The sequence below is a fragment of the Eulemur rufifrons genome, chromosome 30, assembly GCF_041146395.1.
Source record: "Eulemur rufifrons isolate Redbay chromosome 30, OSU_ERuf_1, whole genome shotgun sequence".
Taxonomy (NCBI): Eukaryota; Metazoa; Chordata; class Mammalia; order Primates; family Lemuridae; genus Eulemur; species Eulemur rufifrons.
Genome location: NC_091012.1, coordinates 62713254 through 62737060, shown reverse-complemented (window position 1 = coordinate 62737060; position 23807 = coordinate 62713254). Strand labels below are relative to the sequence as shown.

At 49.0% G+C, this 23807-nt stretch overlaps 1 protein-coding gene and 1 pseudogene across 1 annotated transcript in view; both read left to right on the top strand.

The window, feature by feature from the left end:
- FRMPD3 (FERM and PDZ domain containing 3) overlaps positions 1-9310 on the top strand; it is a 59019-nt gene extending 49709 nt beyond the window's left edge. The window contains exons 13-14 of the mRNA XM_069464041.1: positions 3578-4399; positions 6234-9310. Coding sequence (XP_069320142.1) covers positions 3578-4399; positions 6234-9310 — 3899 coding nt within the window. The remainder of the gene's footprint in view (positions 1-3577; positions 4400-6233) is intronic.
- Positions 9311-14979: 5669 nt separating this feature from the next.
- Positions 14980-15079, top strand: LOC138379303 (U6 spliceosomal RNA; annotated as a pseudogene).
- Positions 15080-23807: the final 8728 nt, after the last annotated feature.

The following is a 23807-nucleotide window of genomic DNA, read 5'->3' as shown; positions in this document are numbered from 1 at the left end:
GTATATACCTAGGAATGGGCTTGCTGGTCAAATGGGAAAGTTTTCAGTATTTCATCTGAATCAAGTATGATGTTAGCTGTGAGTTTTTTATAGATAACTTTTATCATGTTGAGGAAGTTCCCTTTTATTTCTAGTTTGTTGAGTGTTTCATCATGAAAGGGTGTTGGGTTTTGTCAAATGGCTTTCTGCATCTATTGAGATGATCATGCAGTTTTTTTCCTCTAGTCTGTTAATGGTGCATTACACGAATTGATTTTTAGGCATTAAACTAACCTTGCATTATTGCAATGAATCCCACTTGGTCATGGTTGAATCTCTCTTGGTCATGGTATATAATTATTTTTATATTTTGCTGAATTCAGTTTGCTGGTATTTTGTTGAGGAACTTTGTGTCTATATTCATAAGACATATTGGTCTGTAGTTTTCTTGTGATATCTTTGTCTGGTTTGGGGATCCAGGTAATACTGGCCTCGTAGAATGAGTTGAGAAATGTTCTCTCTTCTGTTTTTTGAAGGAATTTGTGAAAGTTTGGTATAAATTCTTCTTTAAGCATTTGATAGAATTCACCAGTGAAGCCATCTGGGCCTGGGCTTTTTTGGGGGGTTGGGGAGGATTTCTAACTACTAATTCAATTTATTTTCCTGTTATTGCTGATTCAGATTTTCTACTTTCCCGAATCAGTTTTGGTAGACTGTATATTTCTAAGAATTTGTCCATATCATTTAGGTTGTCTAATTTGTTGATACAACCTTATTCATCATATTCGCTTATAACCAATTCTATATCTGTAGGATCAGTAGCGATGTCCTCTCTTTCATTCCTGATTTTAGTAATTTGAGTCTTCTCTCTTTTTTGCTTGGTCTATATAGCTAAAGGTTTGTCAATTTTATTGATTTTTTTAATTAATTTTTTTCAAGGAACCAAATTTTAGTTTCATTGATTTTCTCTAATTTTTCTCTATCTTCTATACTATTACTTTCCTTCTGCTTGTTTTGAGTTTAGTTTGTTCTTTTTCTGTTTTCTTAAGATGGAAGATTAGGTTATTGATGTGAAATCTTTCTTCTTTTTTAATGTAGGCACTTATAGCTATAGACTTCCCCTTTAAGAACTATTTTAGCTAGATCCTATAAGCATTGGTATGTTGTATTTTCATTTTCATTCATCTCAAAGTATTTTCTAATTTCTCTTGTGATTTCTCCTTTGACCTATTGGTTATTTAAGAGTGTTTTAACTTCCACTTGTGAATTTTCCAAAATTCCTTCTGTTATTGATTTCTAATTTAATTCTGTTGTGCTCAGGAAACATACTTTGTATGATTTCATTCCTTTTAAATTTATTGAGGCTTATTTTATGGCCCAACATATGGTCTTTCCAGGGCAATGTTCCATGTACATTTAAGAAGAATATATATTCTGCTGCTAAGTAGAGTGTTCTATAGATTTATATTAGGTCTAGTTGGTTTACAGTATTGTTCAGGTCCTCTATTTCCTTGCTGACATTCTGCTTAGTTTTTGTATCTATTATTGACAGTGGGGTATTGAAGTCTCCAACTATTGTTACTGAATTGTCTATTTCTACCTTCAGTTCCATTTTTACTTCATGTATTTGGTGTTCTGTTGTTAGGTGCCAGCATTGTGCTTTTGTCATAGCTATAAGCTTTGGTGAAGGGCAACACTGCCACAGTGACTCGGTCAAACTGGAGTTTGAAAGGCATTTTGAAGTCTTGCTTTCCAGCAACTTGACTGCCATGATGAGCTATCAGGGTAATGGTTAAAATATGGCTTTTGAAGTCCCTCAGACCTGGGCTCAAATCCAGACTGTCACTTATGATCCATGTGACCTTGGGTGAGTCACATAACCATCTTGGTTGGTTTCTTTCTCTGTAAAATAGAGATAATGCTAATACCTATTTCATTAGGTTGTTGCAAGGATTAAATGGGATCATATATAAGGAGCTTAGCCTAAGTTAGTGCTTGTTTGTCATCTATCTGCTGATAGCAGAGTGAATTGGCATAGTCTGAGTATATTCTCATAGATAACATGGGGAGGGGCTCCCAAAACAGAGTGAGAGAGAGAGAAGCTATTCAAAGATAAAGCATTTACTATTGATAGTTCTCAGATGCACACACCTATCAGCATTAAGAAAGGTTGATAAGAGTATTTACCACATGTATGTATAGCAGACAGGGCTGGCATTGCATGAATACAGAAAAGGAATAAGATATGAGGAATTATAAGAATGTTCCCAAAGCTGGACGTGGTGGCTCACACCTGTAATCCTGACTACTCAGGAGGGTAAGGTGGGAGGATCACTTGCGGCCAGGAGTTCAGGACCTGCCTGGGCAACAAAGTGAGACCAGGCCTCCTAAAAAAAAATTAGCTGGACTTGGTGGCATCCACCTGCCTGTAGTCCCAGTTACTGGGGAGGCTGAGGTGGGAGGATCATTTGAGCCCAGGAGTTCAAGGCTGGCTGCACTGAGCTATGATCAACCTATTGCACTCCAGCCTAGGTGACAGAAAAAAAGAAAGAGGGAAAGAAGGAAAGAGAGAAAGAGGACAGAGAGAGAGAGAGAGAGAGAGAGAAAGAAGAAAGAAAGAAAAAGAAAGAAGAAAGAAATAAAGGTAGCTCCCCTCACCTTCCTCCCACACATGTACCTCTTGTCTGTCTCCTAAACACTTTACACATTCTGATGTGGGGAATTCTAATAGAGTGTTCTCATTTTTTTTTTTTTGAGACAGGGTCTCACTCTGTTACCCAGGATAGAGTGCCATGGCACAATCTAGCTGACGGCAACCTCAGACTCCTGGGCTCAAGCGATCCTCCTGCCTCAGTCTTCTGAGTAGCTGAGACTATAGGCACACACCATCTGCTTCTATTTTTTGTAGAGATGGGGGGTCTTGCTCTTGCTCAGGCTGGTCTGGAACTCCTGACCTCAAGGGATCTTCCTGCCTCAGCCTCCCACAGTGCTAGGATTATAGGTGTGAGCCCTAGAGCATTAGGGCGTGTCCCTCGATCAACAGTCCTCTTTGAAATGTAAACACTTGGGCATTCTGTGTAGTCTGCTTAAGGCTTTAGTGACTTGTCAGATTTATTTCCTCCTGCTAGAGGAAATCCAAGGTAACCCAAAAGCAGCAGAGCACTGGCAGTTGGAAGGGCTCTGAAAAGGGGTGGGGGCGGGGCAGGAACAGTTTCAAGGGGGACAGAAAACAAATCTTGCCTTTTTAAGTATGTTTACAGCTGACAGTCAGGCCAAAGGTGTCCATGTAAGAGTCCAGCTGTGCCCACGTACCAAGGTGTTCACCCCCACGCCCACCTCCCCCCATGCCTTTTCCCATTTCACAGGTGATGGGACTATTAGCAGCTCAGATCATTAGATTCTACTCACTCCACTTTCAGGGTCAGCAGTGACATGGCTCATCCACTCCCCTTCCCCTAATCTCTAGCAGCCAGGTAATGCTTTCTCTTGGTACCTGCCACCCAACTGTGCTACAGAGACATGGGCCAGAGATGCCAAGGGAACTCAGCTACAATCCTCAGCACCAGGGCTCAACTGTCCATTCTCTTTCTGGGTTTAGATTACATGCACGGCGCCCACCGCCCTGTCACTGGGGGCCACCTGGGGAAAAAGGAGAGTAGTTATGTGGGCAGCATGGGCACCAGCCCCAGGAAGTCGAGCCGTTGCACGCCCCCGCCTGCCGACTCTGAGCTTGTCAGCTTCTGCTACCTCCACATGCGGGAACAAAGGAAGGAGCAGGAAAGCCGGACGGATGTCAACGAGAACCTAATCTTCTTTGAGGAGACCAGGCCCCGGACCAAGTCTGACCCCACATCCAAAAGCTCTGGCCAAGGTTACGATGTGATCCCCGATGACTTTGATGCAGCCAGCCTAGACCACGAGCCTTGTGCCAGCAGGGCCCGGTCCTACACCTTGGACAATTCCCTTGGGGCTGAAGCCCTGAATTTCTACTGTGACTCTTGCAAAGCCAAATACCAGGAGCAACGGGGCCCGCGCAAAGGTGGAAGGCCTGGCTCCTCTCGTGACAATATTGTAGATTTGATGTCCCTCCCACCACCTGGGAGTGAGGAGGAGGAGGAGGAAGAAGATGAGACAACTTCTCTGTTGCCTGCCATTGCCGCCCCACCCCCTGGCTTCCGAGACAACAGCTCTGATGAGGATGACCCCAAGCGCCGGGCTGTCCAGAGTCAGGAGCAAGGACGCCACCTGCGTGGGCTCTTGTATGATGAGATTCCAGTGACACTGATTGACAGTGTGCAGACCCGGACAGTTCGAGATCATGCTCAGGAGCTAGATGATGCCCTGGTTTCCACTCTGCAGGCTCTGGAAGCCCTGGCTGCATCAGAGGATGGAGCACACCCCCCAACCCCACAGACTGCAGGTAACGACCCATTTCTCTTCCCTCTTGACTCCCCCTCCTCCCTGCCAGAAAGGGCCAGCAGGTAACATTGTGTCTTCCCAAGCAGACGTCAAAGTTACCATGGTGTGTCAGGGCAGTGGATGGGCCAGGAGTAGTTCAGATCGGGTCAGGGGAGCAGTGATGTTGCAGCAGGGACCAGCGACTCAGCTCTAGCTAGAGCTCTGGCTCTCGCCATTGCTTCTCTTTGGAAATGTCTTGCAGATGGATCCCAGGGATTGGGGCCATGACAGCTACTGATCCAGGCCAGGATGGAGGATCAGAGAAAAACTGTGAGAGATCTGGAAGACAGGCAAAGAACATCCAGCATGCACATGATTGGAAGAAAAATGAAATGACCAACTCACCACCTAGGGCCCTGGGATGAGGGGAGCCAAGAGCTTTCACTGCTTAGGGATGAGTCTTTATCCTGCCTAAGAGCATGGGCTCTGAATCAGAGACACCCAAGTCCTGGTTTCTCCACTCACTGCCAGTGTGACCTTTGGCAGGGCACTTACTCTTACTGAGCCTCACTTTTGTCGTCTTAAGTGGGTTTGATAGCAATAGTTATATCACATATGGTTGTCATGAAGACTAAAGGAGACCATTCGTGCAAAGCACTTAAACACTGCCTAGCACACAGTAAGGACTCAGTAAGCAGTAGCTATTGTTATTAAGTATTAGTTGGTAGGAGAACCATCTAACATGCATGTAGACACATGTACATCCATCTTGTACACACACATCAGACATGTACCCATAGTCACACATGCATCTCTCCATATACATACACCTTAAGAAAAAGAATAGGTAAATGACACGGCAACAGAAAAGGAATAGGGAGGAAGGAATATGAGAAAGCACGTGAGGCAGGGGAAAGTGTGGACAGAGACAGTGAAGGGATTGGGGTTAGAGGGAACCTGCCTGTATGTGAGGACAGCCTTGACATTGATCAGCCCCCATGTGTTTGCCCTTTCCCCCAGGGGCCAGCATTTATCTTTGCTTAGAGCCCAGAGCGCCAAGCCCTAGCTGTTCCAGGCTCAAGGCCCACGTGGCTGCCAGAGAGAGGACAAGCTTGCTAAATGGCCTCAGCTGCAAGAACTGTAGGCAGGCCTGGCCAGATGAGGAGGGATAGAGAGGGACCTCTCTTTGCCAACTCCTCTTTAGGACAATTAACAAAAATTTCCTAGCTGTTGAATCTAAAAATAGTGTTGATTAGCATGTTGTTTTGCATGTGATTTGCATGGTAATTTGCCATCAAACTGCCCAGATCTTCTCCTCACCTATTTTGTTTTTCTTTTGGATTCTAGCCTTTCATACCCCTTCTCACAGCGTGCCCCTCTTTGTCCCCTCCACTCCTCCCACCCTCAGCCCTGCATTTCCCCCAGGTGTTCCCCAGCTTGAAATACGGCTGGCTAACCCTGGCCTCCATGCGCTGTTTATACAGCCGGCCCTCCATATCTGAGAGTTTCACAGCCAACCTGAAATAAAAAATATTTGGGAAAAAAATGGATGATTGCGTCTGTACTGAACATGTACAGGTTTTTTTTTCTTGTTGTTATTCCCTAAACAATACAGTATGGCAATGATTTATATACCATTTACATTATATTAGGCATTGTGAGTAATCTAGAAATGATTTAAAATATACAGGAGGATGTGGGTAGATGACTTGCAAATACTACACTAGCATCTGTGGATTTTGGAATCCTTAGGGGTCCTGGAACCAATCCCCTATGGGTACCATGGAACAATTATATATGACTGGGAAAGAACCTAATCTTAGTAGGTGTAACAGGCCCTGTCCCTGTTCCTCCAGGTCTGATTGTGCTGGCCACGATCACCCCTGAATCATCGCTGGACTCGGGCCATGAAACCAACTCTTCTGAGCTCACAGACATGTCGGAGATGATGTCGGCCATGAAGCAGCACCAGAACACCACCTACTTCCTGGCCCAGCACCTCAACAAGGACAGCCTCCTTGCGCGCAAGGACCTGCCCTTCCGGATCCAGAGCTGCGCAGCCCAGGCCGTTCTCACGGCCCCTTACTCTCTCGGGCGCCCGGATCCCAACCCATCTCTCCAGCCAGTCATCTCAAGCCAGAGCCCCGGCCCACCAGGCGCGAGAAGGAAGCTGCCCCCGCCAGATAGCCAGGCACAGGGAGAGCGGTCCTACTCCCTGGCAGTGCACCCAGCACTGTCCCCACAGCTTAGTGAGCAGAAGAATCTGAGCCTGCTGTCCCCAGTTCCTGAGGACAAAGGGCCTAGCCACACCAGGGCAGGCCTAGAGATGTCACTGAGGGCGACCACACCATCTCTCAGTGAAGAACAGGTCTCTGAGCTGAGGGAGAACCTGCCTAAGGAAGTCAGGTTGAGCCCCAAGCTCATCCTGGACCCAAAGGGCAGTGTGACCCCAGCCATCATCTCAGCCGCCCTACAGCAGGTGGTTCACAGTAAGAGTCTAGCCACCCCTGCTGGGGCTTTGGGGAACCCCTCCAGCAGAGGGGAGAGAAGGCTGGAGGCCAGCGTGGGGAGGCCAGAAGTTAGCATGATGAGCAGCAGTGCCAATAAGAATCTGAAGTTCAAAATGAGCCCTGGTGCTCCAGAGACCTCACGGAATTCCCAGCAGCAGCTCTGCCCAGAGGTTTCTCCCAGCCCCAGAGCGCTCACAGGCAGCCGGGCTGACAGCCTGCACCTCTCCCCACAAGAGGACAGGCTGCCTGTTCAAAATTTTCCTCCCAAAAGCTATCATTTGCGAGCAAGTCGAGAGTCAGTGGGCAAGCAAGCTACAGGGGAGGTGGCAGCCAAAGGCGGGCCAGAGGGTACTAAGCCTACCCTGCACAAGCAGGGCACCATCTCCAGCCAGGGAGAGAAGGGGCACCTGGAGAGCACCCCCAAAAGCAGCAAGCTTGAGGAGACGAGCCTGGTCCCCAGAGCTGGCTACCCCATGGTTCTACAGAGCCCCAGCTGCCAGCCACGAAGCCACAGCCCCAGCTTCCAGCCGCGAAGCCACAGCCCCAGCTTCCAGCCTCGAAGCCACAGCCCCAGCTGCCAGCCCCATGGCCACAGCCCCAGCAGCCAGTCCCGAGGCCAGAGCCCCAGCTGCCAGCCTCGAGGCCAGAGCCCACTGAGGCCTCAGGCTGTGAGCCGCCAGGTGAGCACCATGCCCTCTAGGAAACTTGAGACAACGCTGAACGGCGCCCACTCGGCTTCTGAAGGCCCTGCAAAGCCCAAGTCATCCCGGGGTCCTTTCCGGCTACGCAATTTATTCTCTGCCACCTTCCCAACCCGCCAGAAGAAAGAGACAGATGAGCGGCAGGCCCAACTGCAGAAGGTAAAGCAGTATGAGCTGGAGTTCCTCGAGGAACTTCTAAAGCCACCAAGCCAGGGGGATCTGCCAGGCACTGAGTACCTGCAACCTCCGGCACCTGGCCGCTGCAGCTGCCAGCTCCGCAGCAGCCCTGTGCAGCAGGGGCCTGGCATGTCCCGCGAGCAGAGGCGCAGCTGCGACTGCAAGCGCATCAGCCGTGGGGGCCGGCCCCAGGCCGCCCAGACACCGGTGCCCAGCGTCCGAGGGAGGGAAAGGGACAGGGTCCTCCCTACCCAGAGGCAGCCAGAGGCCGGCCTAGGTTTGAGCCTCAGCAGCCCCAGCCAGGTCCGGCGCATCCGTTCCGACAGCCTGGAATCCCGAGAGTGCCGATCAGACCCTGAGAGTGGCATCTCGTGCCTGTCCACGTGTGCCTCGGGGGGTGAGTGTCTGGCAGCTCCCAACTACAGGAAACTGATGCGCCGCTACAGCATCAGTGAGCTGGACCAGGGTGACAGGGCCTCACTGACCTCAGACATCTACCCACACCCACCCCTGGGCATGCTGCCCAGGGAGGCCAAGGAGGTAGAGGCAGGCCTCCCCCTAGGCTTGGGTCCCAAAAGCAAGTCTCTGGAGTCACCGACCCTGGGAGACCCATCCTATGTCCAGGTTGCCCCTGAGACCAAAGGCCCCAGACAGATGGCCGTGTTCTCGCTGCCTGAGGAGGTGTACCGGAGGCCTGCTGATTTGGACGAGGAGAGTGAGACCACCCAGTGCTGCTCCATCCGCTACTGCTTCTACTACCGCAAGTGCGACATAGGAGATGATGCCAGTGATGGCAAGGACGAACTCTCCTACTCCATCCCCATGAAGATTCTGCCCGGCATGAAGTTGGATGAGCAGGTGGTGCCTGTGGTGAGCAGGACCCTGCAGGTGCTGGATGCCGCCACCTGCAGCAGTCCCAGCCCCGAGGCCTCCCGCACTCAGGAGATCGACCTTCGGGTGTCCACCTTCGAGGGGAGCCTGGCCAAGATCAATGCCCTGCGCACCCATGCCTACGGCCTCCCTGATGGCTTCCTGGCTGCGCGGCTGGACACTAATGAGCTCCTGACAGTCCTGCGACAGTGCGTGGCCAGCCCCGAGGCCCGGGCCCCCAAGCCCTATGTCTCTCAGATCTCCGAGTACAAACTCGAGCTAGCTCTCAAGTTCAAGGAGCTCCGGGCCTCCTGCCGCCGTGTGGCCAATGTGGACAAGAGCCCGACTCACATGCTGGCAGCCATCACGGGCAGCTTCCAGGTGCTGAGCAGCCTCATTGAGACCTTCGTGCGGCTGGTGTTCATCGTGCGCTCCGAGGCGCAGCGCCAAGAGCTGCTGGCCAAAGTAGAAGAGGTGGTGAGGAACTACACCTTCCTGCTGCGCGCCGCTGAGGAGTCCACAGCCCGGAACCTTAACCAGCAGCAACAGCAGCAGCAGCAGCAGCAGCAGATGGCAGCAGCTACAGGGGCAGCCACAGGGCACCCACCAGGCTCCCCCACTTCGGCGACTGTTATGAGCACATTCACCCGCTCCTTAAAAACCTTTATTAAGTAGGGCATCTGCCCAGCCTGTCCCCCTTCCCCAACCACGGCCCCAGGTTTGAGCTTTGTGGTCCTTGCATCTCGTGGTGAGTGTGTGTGTGTATGTGTGTGTGTGTCTGCTGGGCCAGTCAGGGTCCAAGAGCCCATCAGTCTCCAGGGAGTGAAAACTTCCTTGACTGAGGCTCTCTCTTAAGGGCTGCAGGCCTCGCTGCCGCCCTGGGTGTCTTCACCCTTTCTCTGGCCTCTGGGCCTCACTGTGAGGGCAAAGGCCCCTCGTCACTCTGCCCACCGCAGAGCTGTTATTTTATCTCTTCTCCAGGACTGAGAGGTGACATCAGGTTCACTTCCTGCTCCGCACTGGGCGCCAGGGGAGCCAGGGCCTGAATCAAGCAGACCCTCAGGCCTTGAGCTCCTCCTGGCATCTGCCCCCCTCCCGGGAGCAGTAGCAGTGGCAGCAGGCCACAGCGCCGAGCTGAAGGGAGAGGGCACTCTGCCTAGATGTGCCCGCCCACCCTGGGCTCACACTCACCTGGCAGGAGCCTCCCCCGAGGGTCCGTGCTCATGCTCGGGTGGGATGTCTGCAGAGAACAGCTGTGCTGAGCTGTTTGTGGCCAGCCCAACATGCTGGCAGGCTGGGGAGCCCTCGCCCCCAGGTCCAGTAGCTCCACACCAGCCATCCCCAAAGTGCCCTGCTCCTCACTGATGGGCAGGGCAGCTCAGTCCACTAGGGAACAAGTCTCTGGGATCACCCCACTCGTTTGGGTAAGGTACCTGCTGAAAACGTCTGCCCTGGGGTGACCCAGCACAGGCCTAGGAGCCCGCCCGGCCCAGCCCTGCCCAGTGCAGGGGCTGTCGCTGCAGGCATGAGGCTCCTCTCTCAACATCTCTACCAGACAGACTGTCCTTAGGAGTTGACTTAGCTGTGGATTGGGGTGGGGGGTGGGGGGAGGGGGGCAGGGGCTATGGGGTGGGGGGTGTTGATGACTATATCTTAAACTTCTGGAAGCTAGCGTGATATGTTAGTCCTGAGTATATGCTTTTGGCTGTGTATTTGACCCTGTGGATTTGTCTCTCTAAAAAAAGAAGCTGAGCGCCTTACCCGGTGCAGTCCTGCACCTCTTTTTCCCTCTCCGGAGCCATCTGGAAGGGAATTCACACTGTTTAGCATCCATCTTGACACACACCTCCTATTGCCACCACTGCTGCCGCTGCTACCACCACCGCTGCCACCCCCCACCCCACCCCACCCCACCACCTTCCTAGGAGTGAAGACACGGAGTCCCTACCAACTGTAACACTGTAGGGAACAAAGAAAGCCAATGTTTCTTCTGTATAGATAGCTTGTCATCCACCTCTCCAAAGCTCCCCGTTCCCCACACCCTTGTGCCCTGCGTATGCCTCTCTTTTGTCACTGTGTGAGAGGCCCGTGTGGTATCTGCCATTCTTATGTGAGTTTTATAAAGTTGTACACTGTGCTTAACCCCGACCCATCCTTGGTAACCCCTAGGGCAAGGAAGCGCCCCTGATTGGCGAGCTCTCCCGGCAAGGGCCAGGGAGCTCCTTCTGCAGATGCCAGCCCCCCTTCCTTGTCTCTCCTCCCATAGGACCAAGTTGTTTAATAGGCCAGAGATGCAGCCAGTGGGGAACCCTGTCCCCCACGGCCACTGCAAGCTGGAGCGCTGACGTGGTCTCCCTCTTCTCCCACCTTGATCCTGTGCCTTCACCACTCAGACCCTGCCTGTCATTCCAGCGCCATCCTTCACCTCTCCCTCAGCCTCATGGAGAGGGAACATTTTCTAATGTCTGTATATAGTATATATACCACATAAAATATATAAATTATATATACTAATTTATGTCTTGTTTTTCAAACAAGAGTGATTAAATCTATTCATCTGACTATCCCAATAAGTCTTTGCAGTGCCTCTTTGTGGGTGTCCTTGAATTGTTGGGTGGTGGCGGCCCTTAAAGTGCTCCCCCTAGGCCTGTGCTCCCATGTACCTGGGTTCCAGGGGGGTGATGGGAACGGAGGACCCTGTTCCTCCTACCTCCTCAACACGCAGAGGATTCCTTTGCTCCTTTTAAAAGCCTCCTGTTTGTTGCAGGTGTTAGATATTATCTGCCCCTTTCTCTTCACTATGGGGCCTCTGGCTCACCTGGCCACCATGGCTGTGACCTCAGAGCTGGGGTGGGGGAGTGGCAGAAACACAGTGTGTTCTGTGCCTAGTGTACCGGATGGCCTGAGAATCAGGAGGCAGGGTTTTAGACCAGCTCTCAGATTGGGATTGGGAAATGGGGTCTCCCCCTCTGAAACATGCCTGGCAACCTCAGTGTGTAGCCTGACCACATAGTAGTTTAGGCTAGCGGAGTCCCTTGCAGTGGCCTCTGGCAGTTTGGTGGGGGCCGGGTTGGGGGAGGTTGTTTCCATAGGGTAGAAGCATCAGAACCGTAAGCAGGGCCAACTCTCTCCAGGGCCCTGGACTGACCTTTTCTCCCACTCCATGGAGGACCTCCTCCTTGCTCAGGATGCACACCCACAGCCTGGTTTCCAGGCTGCAGGATGGGGAATGGGTTTGCTTTTCAGAGAGTTACCTAATGGTGATGTTAACGGCTGGTGGGGGGGGAGGAGGAGCCAAACAGTAAAATAATTTTAAAGAGGTTTATTCTGAGCCAAATTTGAGGACCATGACCCCAGAGCCACACCCAAGAAGCCTTGAGCAAATGGACTGGCTGTGGTTGGGTTACTGTTTGGTTTTATATATTTCAGAGAGACAGGGGTTACAGGTAAAGTCATAAATCAATACGTGGAAGGCATACATTGGTTTGGCGGGAAAAGGTGGCCATCACAAAGTGACGGCTTACAGGTTATAGGTGGGTTTAAAGATTCTTTGACTTGTAATTGGCTAAAGACATGAAGCTTTGTCTAAAGTCTGGGAATGTTTTAACACGAGGAGCTGTTAATCAGAGACAAGCCACATAGATTTGTTGTGTAAATTGAGGGCCTGCAGGTTTGTGTTGCATACCCTTAGGCTTGTTAATGGGTTACAAAGGATGTCCCCAAGAAGGGAGAGGGGCATGATAAGGCATGTCCCACCTCTCTCCTCGTGTCCCCTTGGCCAAGAGGGGACCCATTCAGTCAGCTGGTGGGGGGTGAGCCTTAAGATTTTATTTTAGTTCACAGTGAGAAATTATTTTGTTTCTCCTATTCTCTTATTTCCTCCTTCTGGTAATCACAGGTCCTCACTAGCCTATGAGGTGCCTTTGTGCAAATTAGGAAAAGGTTCTCTCTGCCACCCCTGCCCCATGATGAATTAGAGAAAAAAAACTCACTCTCTGGGTGATGATAGCCCTGTCTGCACATGGTGTGGTAATTTCAGCCCCATCCAGCCCCACTTGCCTCCTTGGCCAGGTCTACAAACTACATGATCATGTACAGTGACCCTGATTAGTCACTTCCTCCCAAAGATAGATCACAGACTCTGTTTTTATGTCTGCAAAGGTCGTGGCTAATGAGGTTCGGAAGCAAAGCACTGAGGAGGAGCCAGAGGCAGCACAGTCAGGCTGGGCTGCTCTGCATGTTCCCCAGCACCAAACCAGAGTGCCACTCCACACCTGGGAGGGAACCACGGGTGACAGCCCCAGGACTGGTGGCAGAGTTCTTCTGGGTGCTACCTGCCAGGGTTACACCAAGGTTGGGATTCAGTGGAAGTCAATGCCAGTGTAAAGTGAAGCCTGCTTCCTCTCAAAATGGCCCCCAACTGGACATTTCAAAAACTTGGGCCCCTTAAGGCCCCGTGCTAACTACACTGGTAGCTCCTTAAGGTCATAAAGCATTCTTACTCAGTTCTGTACCCTGGGTGCCCACCCACACAGTTCCTGGCACATAGTAGGTCTTCAAATAAATATTTGTGTAATGAATGAGTGTTGAATGAGATGATTGTCATGAGAAAGCCCTCCCAGACTTCTGTGGAAGTGGAAAGGGCCCTCTCTCCTCTGCGAATGGTCAATCCAGGGCAGTGCAGTGGGACATGGCTAGGCAGCCTGGTATCCTCCTATTAAAAGATAAGGACTTGGGACCGTCATCCAGTTTCCCACAGACTCACCTGGAGTTTCACTAACCACTTTCCGAAAGCTTCTGAAACTCTCCTGAGGTGACTGATGGCCTCCCTTTCTGCAGACCCAGGGCCCTTCTCTGCAGTAGCCGGGAGCTCAGGGGGAGGCCACATTCCCACCAGCATCTTCCTCGCCATCCTCAGCCTGTGCCTGAACCTGAGCTAATGCTCTCCAGCCGCCCCATCCAAGCGCCCCAGAGCCTGACGCCTGCCTTTCTGGCTTCAGCCAATTAAAGGAAAATGGGTTCATACTATTGGCATAGGCCCAGAATGCCAGCGGTGCTGGCACAGTCACATTTTTTCAAGCTGTTGTCAAGGCACTGTGGATAATAGGCAATTTCATCAGCAATGAATTCAAAGGACCTGCCTCAGCCAGAATTTTTGCTGCCAAAAGGGCAGGGGAAGATCAACTGCCAGCATTGGGAAGTGGCATACATTTATGTCCTAGGACCAAATTCCCCCAAACAGCCAATAGGATGAGAGTAATAACTGCAAGCCATTCCCCATCCTGCAGCCTGCAAGCCAGGCTGTGGGTGTGCCTCCTGGGCAAGGAGGAGGTCCTCCATGGAGTGGGAGGAAATGACCTCTGAGGGGTCAGTCCTGGGCCCTGGAGAAATGTCCTGCAATCGAACTCTTGGGTCCAATGTCCTGATCTGCTGGGAGCCACTGTTAGGAGGAAATGATGAAGGCCTGCCTCCCCACAGGTACAGAACCGCTTGTTTCGCATCAGCCTTCCTAGTGATCCCTCCCACAGGGGCCCGGACACCCACACACCAAGTCCTCGGATTGGCACGCCCAGTGTCCTAGCATCATGGAGACATGCCCCGGTGCCAGTGCTGATGCCTTCAGCCATAGGTTGTGGACCTACCACTTAGGAATGAGCTCAGTTTTAGCCTCCCTACTCGGCTGTCCGTGTTGTCCTTCCCTCTGGGTGTTCATTCCTCATTCTTACTTTCAAGGCTTTGGCTAAAGGGAATATGCATCTGTCCTATGTTGGGAGCCTTCCACAACACAGAAAAATTGATCCTTGCCCTTACATCGACCCAAAACTGTATATGAACACTTGCCACACATGCCAGGCACTCTGCTAAGTACTTTACACACGTGATCTCATTTAATCTTCCCAACAATCCTTTGAGAGAGGTACTATTATCATCTCCATGTCTCAGAGGAGGAAATTGAAGCCCAGAGAGGTTAAGACACTAGCCCAAGGTCACACAGCTGGTAAGTGGTAAGCCACTCAGTTTTCAAACCCTGCCCATGTTTTCAACCACTACCCTATAGTACTCAGCCCAGCCCCACCTTTGAAGCACTTCCCCTGGAAGCAGAAGCATGGACACAGCCACACATCAGAAGATGGCCTGTCATTGCTGCGCAGGGTCCAGGCAGCCTGTGGGTGACAAGTGGGTAACATTGGAGTGTGAAGTGAGGGATACCACAAGCCCACCTGCCTGCTGACCTCTTTTCACCACTCCACCCTTGTGCCACATGCCTCTTGGAGCCAGGGGTGAAACAGTATATGTGTATGGAAATTTGTGGATAAAGCATTTATGTTCAAAAAGCTACCCTTGTGCTGGCTTTGGCAGCACATACACTAAAATTGGAATGATACAGAGAAGATTAGCATGGCCCTTAAAAAAATTAAAAACAAAGCTGCCCTCAAAATATACATGTAGTTCCCAAGTGGCTCCCTCACCCTCTCCCATCAGCCCATTGCTATGAGACCCTTCATACTCCTCACTCTGGGGTCTGGGTCCCCCAGGGTACATGGAAACGTTGGACACACTCAGGGGCCATCACACGAGCTAGTTGGTGGCATAGGCCCGGAGAGGTGGACATCTAAGACCAGCTTATTTCCATGGGTCTGGGCACAGGTGGGGAGGACAGGCGCTTCTTCAGGGATAAGGGATCTGGAGTGACATGGTGCCAGGAAAGGGTGCCAGGAGGAGATGGGGCAGCATTATCCAAGCCTCCCTCCCCTCCCCTCCCCCTGCCTGTCCCCCCATCCCAACAGAGACTGAAAGGAGCCAGGTTCCCTGCAAGCCGGAGATTTCCACTCTACAATGGGCCAGCAAAGCAGGGAAGCGTGTGGGCTAAGCTGAGCAGTGCACCCCAGAATGAGAGGCCCAGCCGCTGACTTGCCACATGATGGGGCCCAAGCCATTTCACCTCTTTGGGCCTCTTCTCTAAGATGAAGCTGACTGAGTCTTCAGCCTCCCTCTGTGGCTGTGAGGATTAATGAGGTGGTGCCGGAAAGGCAGCTATAAAAATCCTGAGTCCTAGCTGTACAAGCTTAACAAGTGCAAATCGAACTGCCCCATTGGCAGCTGGTCCACAGAAACTCATTAAGCTTGCACTGAGGGCCTGGAACTAGAAACTTGGCCAGCAGAGCTTTGGGGGCCTGTTTCCTCCACAGATCTATCGCTCTCAGGCAAAACCGTCTTCCATCAGTTCCTCTGAAAAGGGACATGCGAGGCCGGGCGCGGTGGCTCACGCCTGTAATCCTAGCACTCTGGGAGGCCGAGGCGGGAGGATCCTTTCAGCTCAGGAGTTCGAGACCAGCCTGAGCAAGAGCGAGACCCCATCTCTACTAAAAAAATATAGAAAGAAATTAGCTGGACAACTAAAAATAGATATAGAAAAAATTAGCCGGGCACGGTGGCGCATGCCTGTAGTCCCAGCTACTCGGGAGGCTGAGGCAGGAGGATCGCTTGAGCCCAGGAGTTTGAGGTTGCTGTGAGCTAGGCTGACGCCACGACACTCTGGCCTGGGCAACAGAGTGAGACTCTATCTCAAAAGAAAAAAAATTAAAAAAAAAAAAAAAGGGACATGCAAGACCTCCTCCCGCTAGGCCGCTAGGCCTTTCAGACCCAAGACTATTCTTAGCCTCTGGCCAATACCCTAGCTGGTTTCTCTGACAGCCTCCTACCCTTCCAGCATTCTCATCCTCCTTGCTAGAAGCAACTATAATTAAAGAAGACTTGAATTTCTCATTTTCCCTCAACACTTAGACTTAACTAATAGGAAAGGATTTGGGTTCACTTTGGGGTGGTTTTTTTTTAGAGAATAGTCAATTTTCAAAATTTTTACTAACTACAGTCGTCATGTTGTACATTAGATCTCTAGATTTCTTCATCCTATATATCTGCTACTTTGTATCTTTTGAACTACACCTCCCCATTTCCTCCCCTCCACCCTGCCCCTGATAACCACTGTTTTATTTTCTATCTCTGTAGAGTGAGATCATGCAGTATTTGTCTTTTTGTGCCTGGCTTACTTCACTTAGCATAATGTCCTCCAGGTCCACCCATGTTGTGGCAAGTGGCAGGATCTCCTTTTTTAAAGCTGAATGACATCCCATTGTGTATATATCACATTTCCTTTATCCATTCGTCCATTGACAGACACTTGGGCTGTTTCCATATCTGGGCTATTGTGAAAAGGCTGCAATGAGCATGGGAGTGTAGATATCTTTACGAGGTGCTGATTTTATCTCCTTTGGGTATATATCCAGAACAGGGATTGCTGGGTCATAATGGGGAAAGGGTTTTAAACGCCAAATTCTTAGCCAGCTCCCCAGTGGTGGCTATAGATGCTGTGGACAGTTTATCAGCTATGCCCAGTGTCCAGTTCCCATGCCTCCCACTCCCGCCCTAGCAGTTGCCAACCTATGGCAGCATGCTTAGGGCAGCAGGAGAAATGATTTTCAAAGACCCATGGCACAGAGGGCATCTCAGTTCCCAGGATCATGGCAAAATTGCCTAGAAGGTAAAATTGACTTTGATTCCCATCCCCTGATTGCCCTCCCCACTCCTATCTTGCTAGGACATTCTGGGTCGTCGTGTGTTCCTCTGGCTTGTAAATGCCCTACATAGTGACAACTCTCGAGGCCTGGTTCTTCTATTAGTCTACTTCACGTCACTATAAAGGAAATACCTGAGACTGGGTAATTTATAAAGAAAAGAGGTTTATCTGGCTCAGGGTTCTGCAGACTGTACAAGGAGCATGGTGCCCTTCCCTGCTTCTGGCGAGGACTTCGGGGAGCTTCCAATCAAAGTGGAAGGTGAAGGGGGAGCAGGCATGTCACATGGTGACAGAGGGAGGAAGAGAGAGAGGAGGGGTGCCAGGCTCTTTTAAACAACCCCCTCTCTTGCAAACTAATAGAGCAAGAACTCACTCATTACAGCAGGAAGGCACCAAATGAGGGACCCACCGCCATGACCCAAACAACTCCCATTAGGCTCACCTCCAACACTGGAGTTCAAATTTCAACATGAGATTTGGAGGGTCCAAACGTCCAAACCATATCATCTCCCCTCAAAATGACCTCCTGCTCCTCTTCCTCTCCCCAGGCAAAAACTGGTATCATGGGCGTATGTTAGGTTTTGAGCCATCTAATTAACTGAATAACCACTGTGTGCTGGGCCTAAGAGCTTCCTACAAAGTCAGAAATACAGTCATAGCCAATGCAGGCTGCAATGAATCTGATCTTTTAATTGATACGCATGCTATGTGACCTTGGTAATGTGGCTGTCAGAAATTTCTCCTCTCAGTTATGGGATTATGACAGTGGGGAGTGCCCAAGCCACTGAGGTAACATCTGTTCTCTTTGCCTTCTCTAGAACCCTAATCACTCAATCCCTCAGCCTGCCCCCTTGCAAACTAAAGATCCCATCTGCCCCTCCCTCTCTCATATAAATTTGAGAATAAATCTGCAGTATGGGCAAGCTGTTTTTGCAGTTTCTTGGAAGTGAATGCAATTCCCGCGTCCTAGTTTGACTTATAGGCCAAAAAATGCTATATGGCCTTGGCCACCAAGGACGGAGGAATTGGTAGTAAAGCCAGAGTGCAAGGACAAGCCCTCCTGCCCCTTTCCTAACCTGGCACAGTGGGAATGTACAAGGCCTCCGGGGATCTGAAAAGCCTCAAAGAACCAAGTGGAAACTGGAGAGATTTTCCCCTGCTGAACAATGAAAGAGACTTTGATTTGATTTGCAGTTCTGCAGCCCTGAGCCCATGCTAGCTTGGCTCTGTAACGGAGCTGCAAGCAAGAGCCCTACACCAGGAGCCAGAAGACTTTAATTCTGTTTGCAGTTCTTCCAAGAACTAGCTGTGTGACCTTGGCCATTCACTTCCCCTCTCTGGCTGTCAATGTCTTGCTATATAAAATGAATGAGTTGAACTAGAGGGCCTATTCATTTTTTAAAAATATTTTTCTCTACATTATTTCGCTGAAGCATTTTTAAGCAAAGGCAAGTACTTCTGGCACCACCCAACAGTCCCCTGGTCAGTAATTAAACTGGGAGAACTCCCCAGTTAACAAAAGTTAAACACCAGAACAAACTACAAAAAGCCCACTTGTCCCTGCTGTTTTCATCTAATCACCTTCTGTCAAGAAGGATTGAAATCTGGCATATTTTAAATCCCTACATGATTCTAGCTCCCTATGACACTGACCTTGTACAATAACACCTACATTCACAAGAAACCTACTCACGGGAACTCTAGAAGAGTGAAACACATCTAAAGATTTCAGCCAAATCCTACCTAAGATAAAACAAGCAAACTTTGTTTTATGAGATAAATCTTCCCGAACAGGATTCATTTTAAGACAGAGTTTTGTTAATAAAAACCATGATTTATATATAAGTCCTTTGCTCTTTCAAAGGGCTCCAGTGTTGAATCCTTTTGAAAAGCCATTAATAGTCACCTCCTAATATATCTTTGGTGTCAGTCCAGCTTTTCAGTCCAAATCCTTAAGTGTTATCCTTAAGTGTTTAAAATGTGTCCACACCTTGTCTCTACAAGAAAAAACATTAACCAGGCATGGTGGTGCTTGCCTGTGGTCCCAGCTACTCGGGAGGCTGAGGCGGGAGGATTGCTTGAGCCCAGGAGTTTGAGGCTGCAGTGAGCTATGATGACACCACTGCGCTCCAGCCTGGGCTACAGAGCGAGACCCTGTCTCCAAAAAAAAAAAGAAAGAAAGAAAGAAAGAAAGCTAACTAGCTAAAATAAAATGCATCCACTCTGAGGCTGACCTATGTGAGGCTGGAGGAGCTACGTGGCCTCTGCCTCCAGACAGCTTACATTCTCGCTGAAGACAGACACAGAGAACATAAGATTGGCAGCCCAGGGCCCAGTGGAAGGGCCGACTCCTGAGAGCTGGTGAGCTCAGCGTGGGCTGCAGCAGGTCAGGCAGTTTCTACAGATGTGACAGGCTTTGTGGTGGCTTTTAAAAGCTCTCTGGTGTGCTTACAAAAATGAAACACCCACCTGCTATCACTTCGGCATTGAATTGGGAGTTGGCTGAGAAGGCCAGGGCGGGGGAATATGAACAACCAGGGCAGGTCACGCTAGCCTCAAGAGGAAAAAAATTAAAACAGACACAGACAGGAGATAGAAAACAGAAAATATTCTGAAAGAAATGCTGCCCAGAAGGAGTGGGAAAGGTTGCTCGAAGATGACAAGGAAGCCCAGCTAGTCAAAGCTGATGCTGGAAGAAGCTCAGTGCACTGGGTTCAAAATGGCAGGCCTAGAAAAGGAAGATTTTGCTGCAACTACCTCCTTCTAGTCCTGCAGGGAGCAGAGGAGGGGGCTTCTTTCTCTCTGTCTGCTGTTAAAGTTAGTCATCTACAAGTCTGTTTGTAAAGTTTCTTGAGGATAAGGGCCATATTTTATTGATTTCTATAATCCAGAGGCTGAGCATTTCTTTTTTTTCTTTTCTTTTCTTTCTTTCTTTTTTTTTTTTTTTGAGACAGAGTCTCACTTTGTTGCCTGGGCTAGAGTGCCGTGGTGTCAGCCTAGCTCACAGCAACCTCAAACTCCTGGGCTCAAGCGATCCTCCTGCCTCAGCCTCCCGAGTAGCTGGGACTACAGGCATGTGCCACTGCGCTTGGCTAATTTTTTCTATATATTTTTAGTTGTCCAGCTAATTTCTTTCTATTTTTTAAGTAGAGATGGGGTCTTACTCTTGCTCAGGCTGGTCTCAAACTCCTGAGCTCAAACGATCCTCCCGCCTCGGCCTCCCAGAATGCTAGGATAACAGGCGTGAGCCACCGCGCCCAGGTCAGAGGCTGAGCATTTTTTACAGTACTTTGTCCATAGTTGCTGCCCAAGAAATGCCTGCAGAAGAAATGACTGATTGGACAAATGGATGGATTTAGACTCTCCTAACATGCCTGGTATCTCAGAGGGAAGCAAAACCAGACAGGCAGAAACACCCAACAAGGTGGGAGGAGAGAAGGAGCCCTTCCAATGAGGAGAGTGTTTACATAATTCTCCCAGAGGCCCTGTGCTTTGGAGCTAGTTGGAAATATGAAATATGGGCAAGAGGGCATACCTCAGCATTTTCTAGAAAAATAAGTGCTCTTCCCTTCCCTTTCCCTCCAGGTCATGGATCAGAGCTCCCCTCATCAGGACTCCAGCCCTTACACTCAACACCCTCAAACTGGTATTCAAAGCTCTCCACAGTCTGGTTTTTTATCAGTCAAGGTCAACTAGAGAAAGAAAACCAGTAGGAGATGCATATTAAGGGATTTGTTGTAAGGAATTGGCCTACATTATTGTGGGGCTGGCTAGGCTAGTCTGAAATCCATGGGGAAGGCATCAGGAAGGGCAGGCTTGGCTGGGCATGGTGGCTCACACCTATGATCCCAGCACTCTGGGAGGCAGAGGCAGGAGGATCGCTTGAGGCCAGGAGTTCAAGACCAGCCTGAGCAAGAGCAAGATCCCATCTTTACAAAAAACAAAAATTTACTAGGTGTGGTGGCGCGTGCCTACAGTCCCAGCTATTTGGGAGGCTGAGGCAGGAGGATTGCTTGAGCCCAGGAGGTTGAGGTTGCAGTAAGCTATGATCATGCCACTCTAGCCTGGGCAACAGAGTGAGACCCTGTCTGGGGAAAAAAAAAAGTGGGGGGAAAGGCAGACTGGGACTCTGGACATGAGTTGAAACTGCTGTCCACAGGTGGAATTTCTTTTTCCTCAGAGAAGCCTCAGTTCTGTTCTTAAGGCCTTTTAGCGGATTGAATCAGGCCCACCCAGATGATCTAGGACAATCTCCTTCATTTAAAGTCAACTCATTATGAATATTTAATCACATCTACAAAATATCTTCACAGCAACACCTGGACCAGTGTTTGATTCTATAACTGGGACCAAAGCATGGTAAAGTTGACACCTAAAACTGACCATCGCAGGCTTCTAGTTGCCTTTCTTGCCTGAGTGCACTCTCTCTCTGTCTCTCTTTAACTCCAGAAAACATTGTAAGGATCTTGCCTGAGCTCTTAACACACTCTCATCTCATCTCACCCCATACATACATTCACTTGCCCTTGCCTTTGTTAAAGCATTTCTCTCTGTTCTCTATACTCAGGTTGTGATCCTTGATCCTCCCTCAGCCATTTCCTGCAAGACTCTTCCCAGGTCCTCTCAATTTGATTGCATTTCCCATGCCCCCATTAATAACCTTATTTCTGTAAGTATTAATACCTGTCTTGTCTGCGCAAAGGAAAGGATAGCGTATTGTAAATTCTCTATGCCCACACTCAAGAAGATCTGGAATAGAGGACCTCAGCACATTTCTTTTGAATTACAGTATATCAAATTTATAGAACCCACCATGATTTACACAACCTAGCCACATTTTTGTTTTTGTTTTTTGTTTTGGAGACAAAACTATGTTGCCCAGGGTCTCGCTATGTTGCCCAGGCTGGCATATAGCGGCTATTTCATATGTGCAATCATAATACACAGCAGCCTCAAATTCCTGGCCTTAAGCAATCCTCTTGCCTCAGCATCCCAAATTGCTAGGACCACAGGTGCATGCCACCTCACCTGGCTTTAGCCACGCTTTTTAAAACCTCATCTCCTTCTCTAGAGTAAGCTGGCTGATGATAAAGTAAAAAAAGAAAAAAAAAAGAAAACCTCAGCTCTTACTACTTAAAGCAATCTACAGATTCAACATAATCCTTATCAAAATATTAATGACATTCTTCACAGAAATAGAAAAAAAAATCCTAAAATTTATATAGAACCACAAAAGACCCCAAATAGCCAGGCAATCCTGAGTGAAAAGAACAAAGCTGGAGGCAATACAGACTTCAAAATATACCTCAAATCTGTAGTAACCAAAACAGCATGGGGTGGCATAAAAACAGATACATAGACCAATGGAACAGAATAGAGAACCCTGAAATTAAGCCACGTATCTACAGCCAACTGATTTTTGACAAGGGCACCAAGAACAGACATTGAGGAAAGGACAGTCTCTTTAATGAATGGTTCTGGGAAAACTGAATCTCCATATGCAGAAGAATGAAACTACACCCCCACTTCTCAGCTTATACAAAAATCAATGCAAAATGGATGAAAGACCTAAATGTAAGACTCAAAACTACTAGAGGAAAATACAGGGGGAACATTTCAGGATATTGATCTGGGGAAAGATTTTATGAATAAGACCTCAAAACACAGGCAACAAAAGCAAAAATAGACAAATGGTATTACATCAAACTAAAAAGCTTCTGCACAGCAAAGGAAACAATCATCAACAGAGTGAAAAGATGACCTACAGAATTGGAGAAAATATTTGCAAACTATTCATCCAACAGGGGATTAATATCCAGAACATACAAGGAACTCAAACATTTGCTGGCAAAGAAACAAACAATCTGAATAAATAAATGGGCAAATGATCTGAACAGACATGTCTCAAAAGAAGACATAAAAATAGCCAAAAAAATATATGAAAAAATGTTCAACATCATTAATCATCAGGGAAATGCAAATCAAAACCACAATGAGGTATCATCTTACCCCAGTTAGGATGGCTATTATCAAAAAGACAAAAATTAACAAATGCTGATGAGGATGCAGAGAAAAGGGAACTCTTATGCACTGCTGGTGGGAATGTAAACTAGTACATCCACTATGGAGGACAGTATGGAAGTTCCTCAAAAAACTACAGATAAAGGCCAGGCATGGTGGATCATGCCTGTAATCCTAGCACTTTGGGAGGTGGGAGGCCCAGGCAGGAGGATTGCTTGAGGCCAGGCGTTTAAGACCAGCCTGAGCACCATAGCAAGACCAGGTCTTTACAGAAAACATTTTTAAATAGCCAGGTGTGGTGGCATGTACCTGTAGTCACAGCTACTAGGGAGGCTAAGGCAGGAAGATTGCTTGAGTCCCATAGTTTGAAGTTGCAGTGAGCTATGATGACGCCACTGCACTCTAGCCTAGGTGACAAAGTGAGACCCTGCCTCAAAAAGGAAAAAAAATAAACCCTGCAAATAAAACTACCATAGGATCCAGCAATCTCACTACTGGGCATTTATCTAAAGGAAAGGAAATCAGTATGTTAAAGCGATATTTGCACTCCCATATTTATTGCAGCACTTTTCA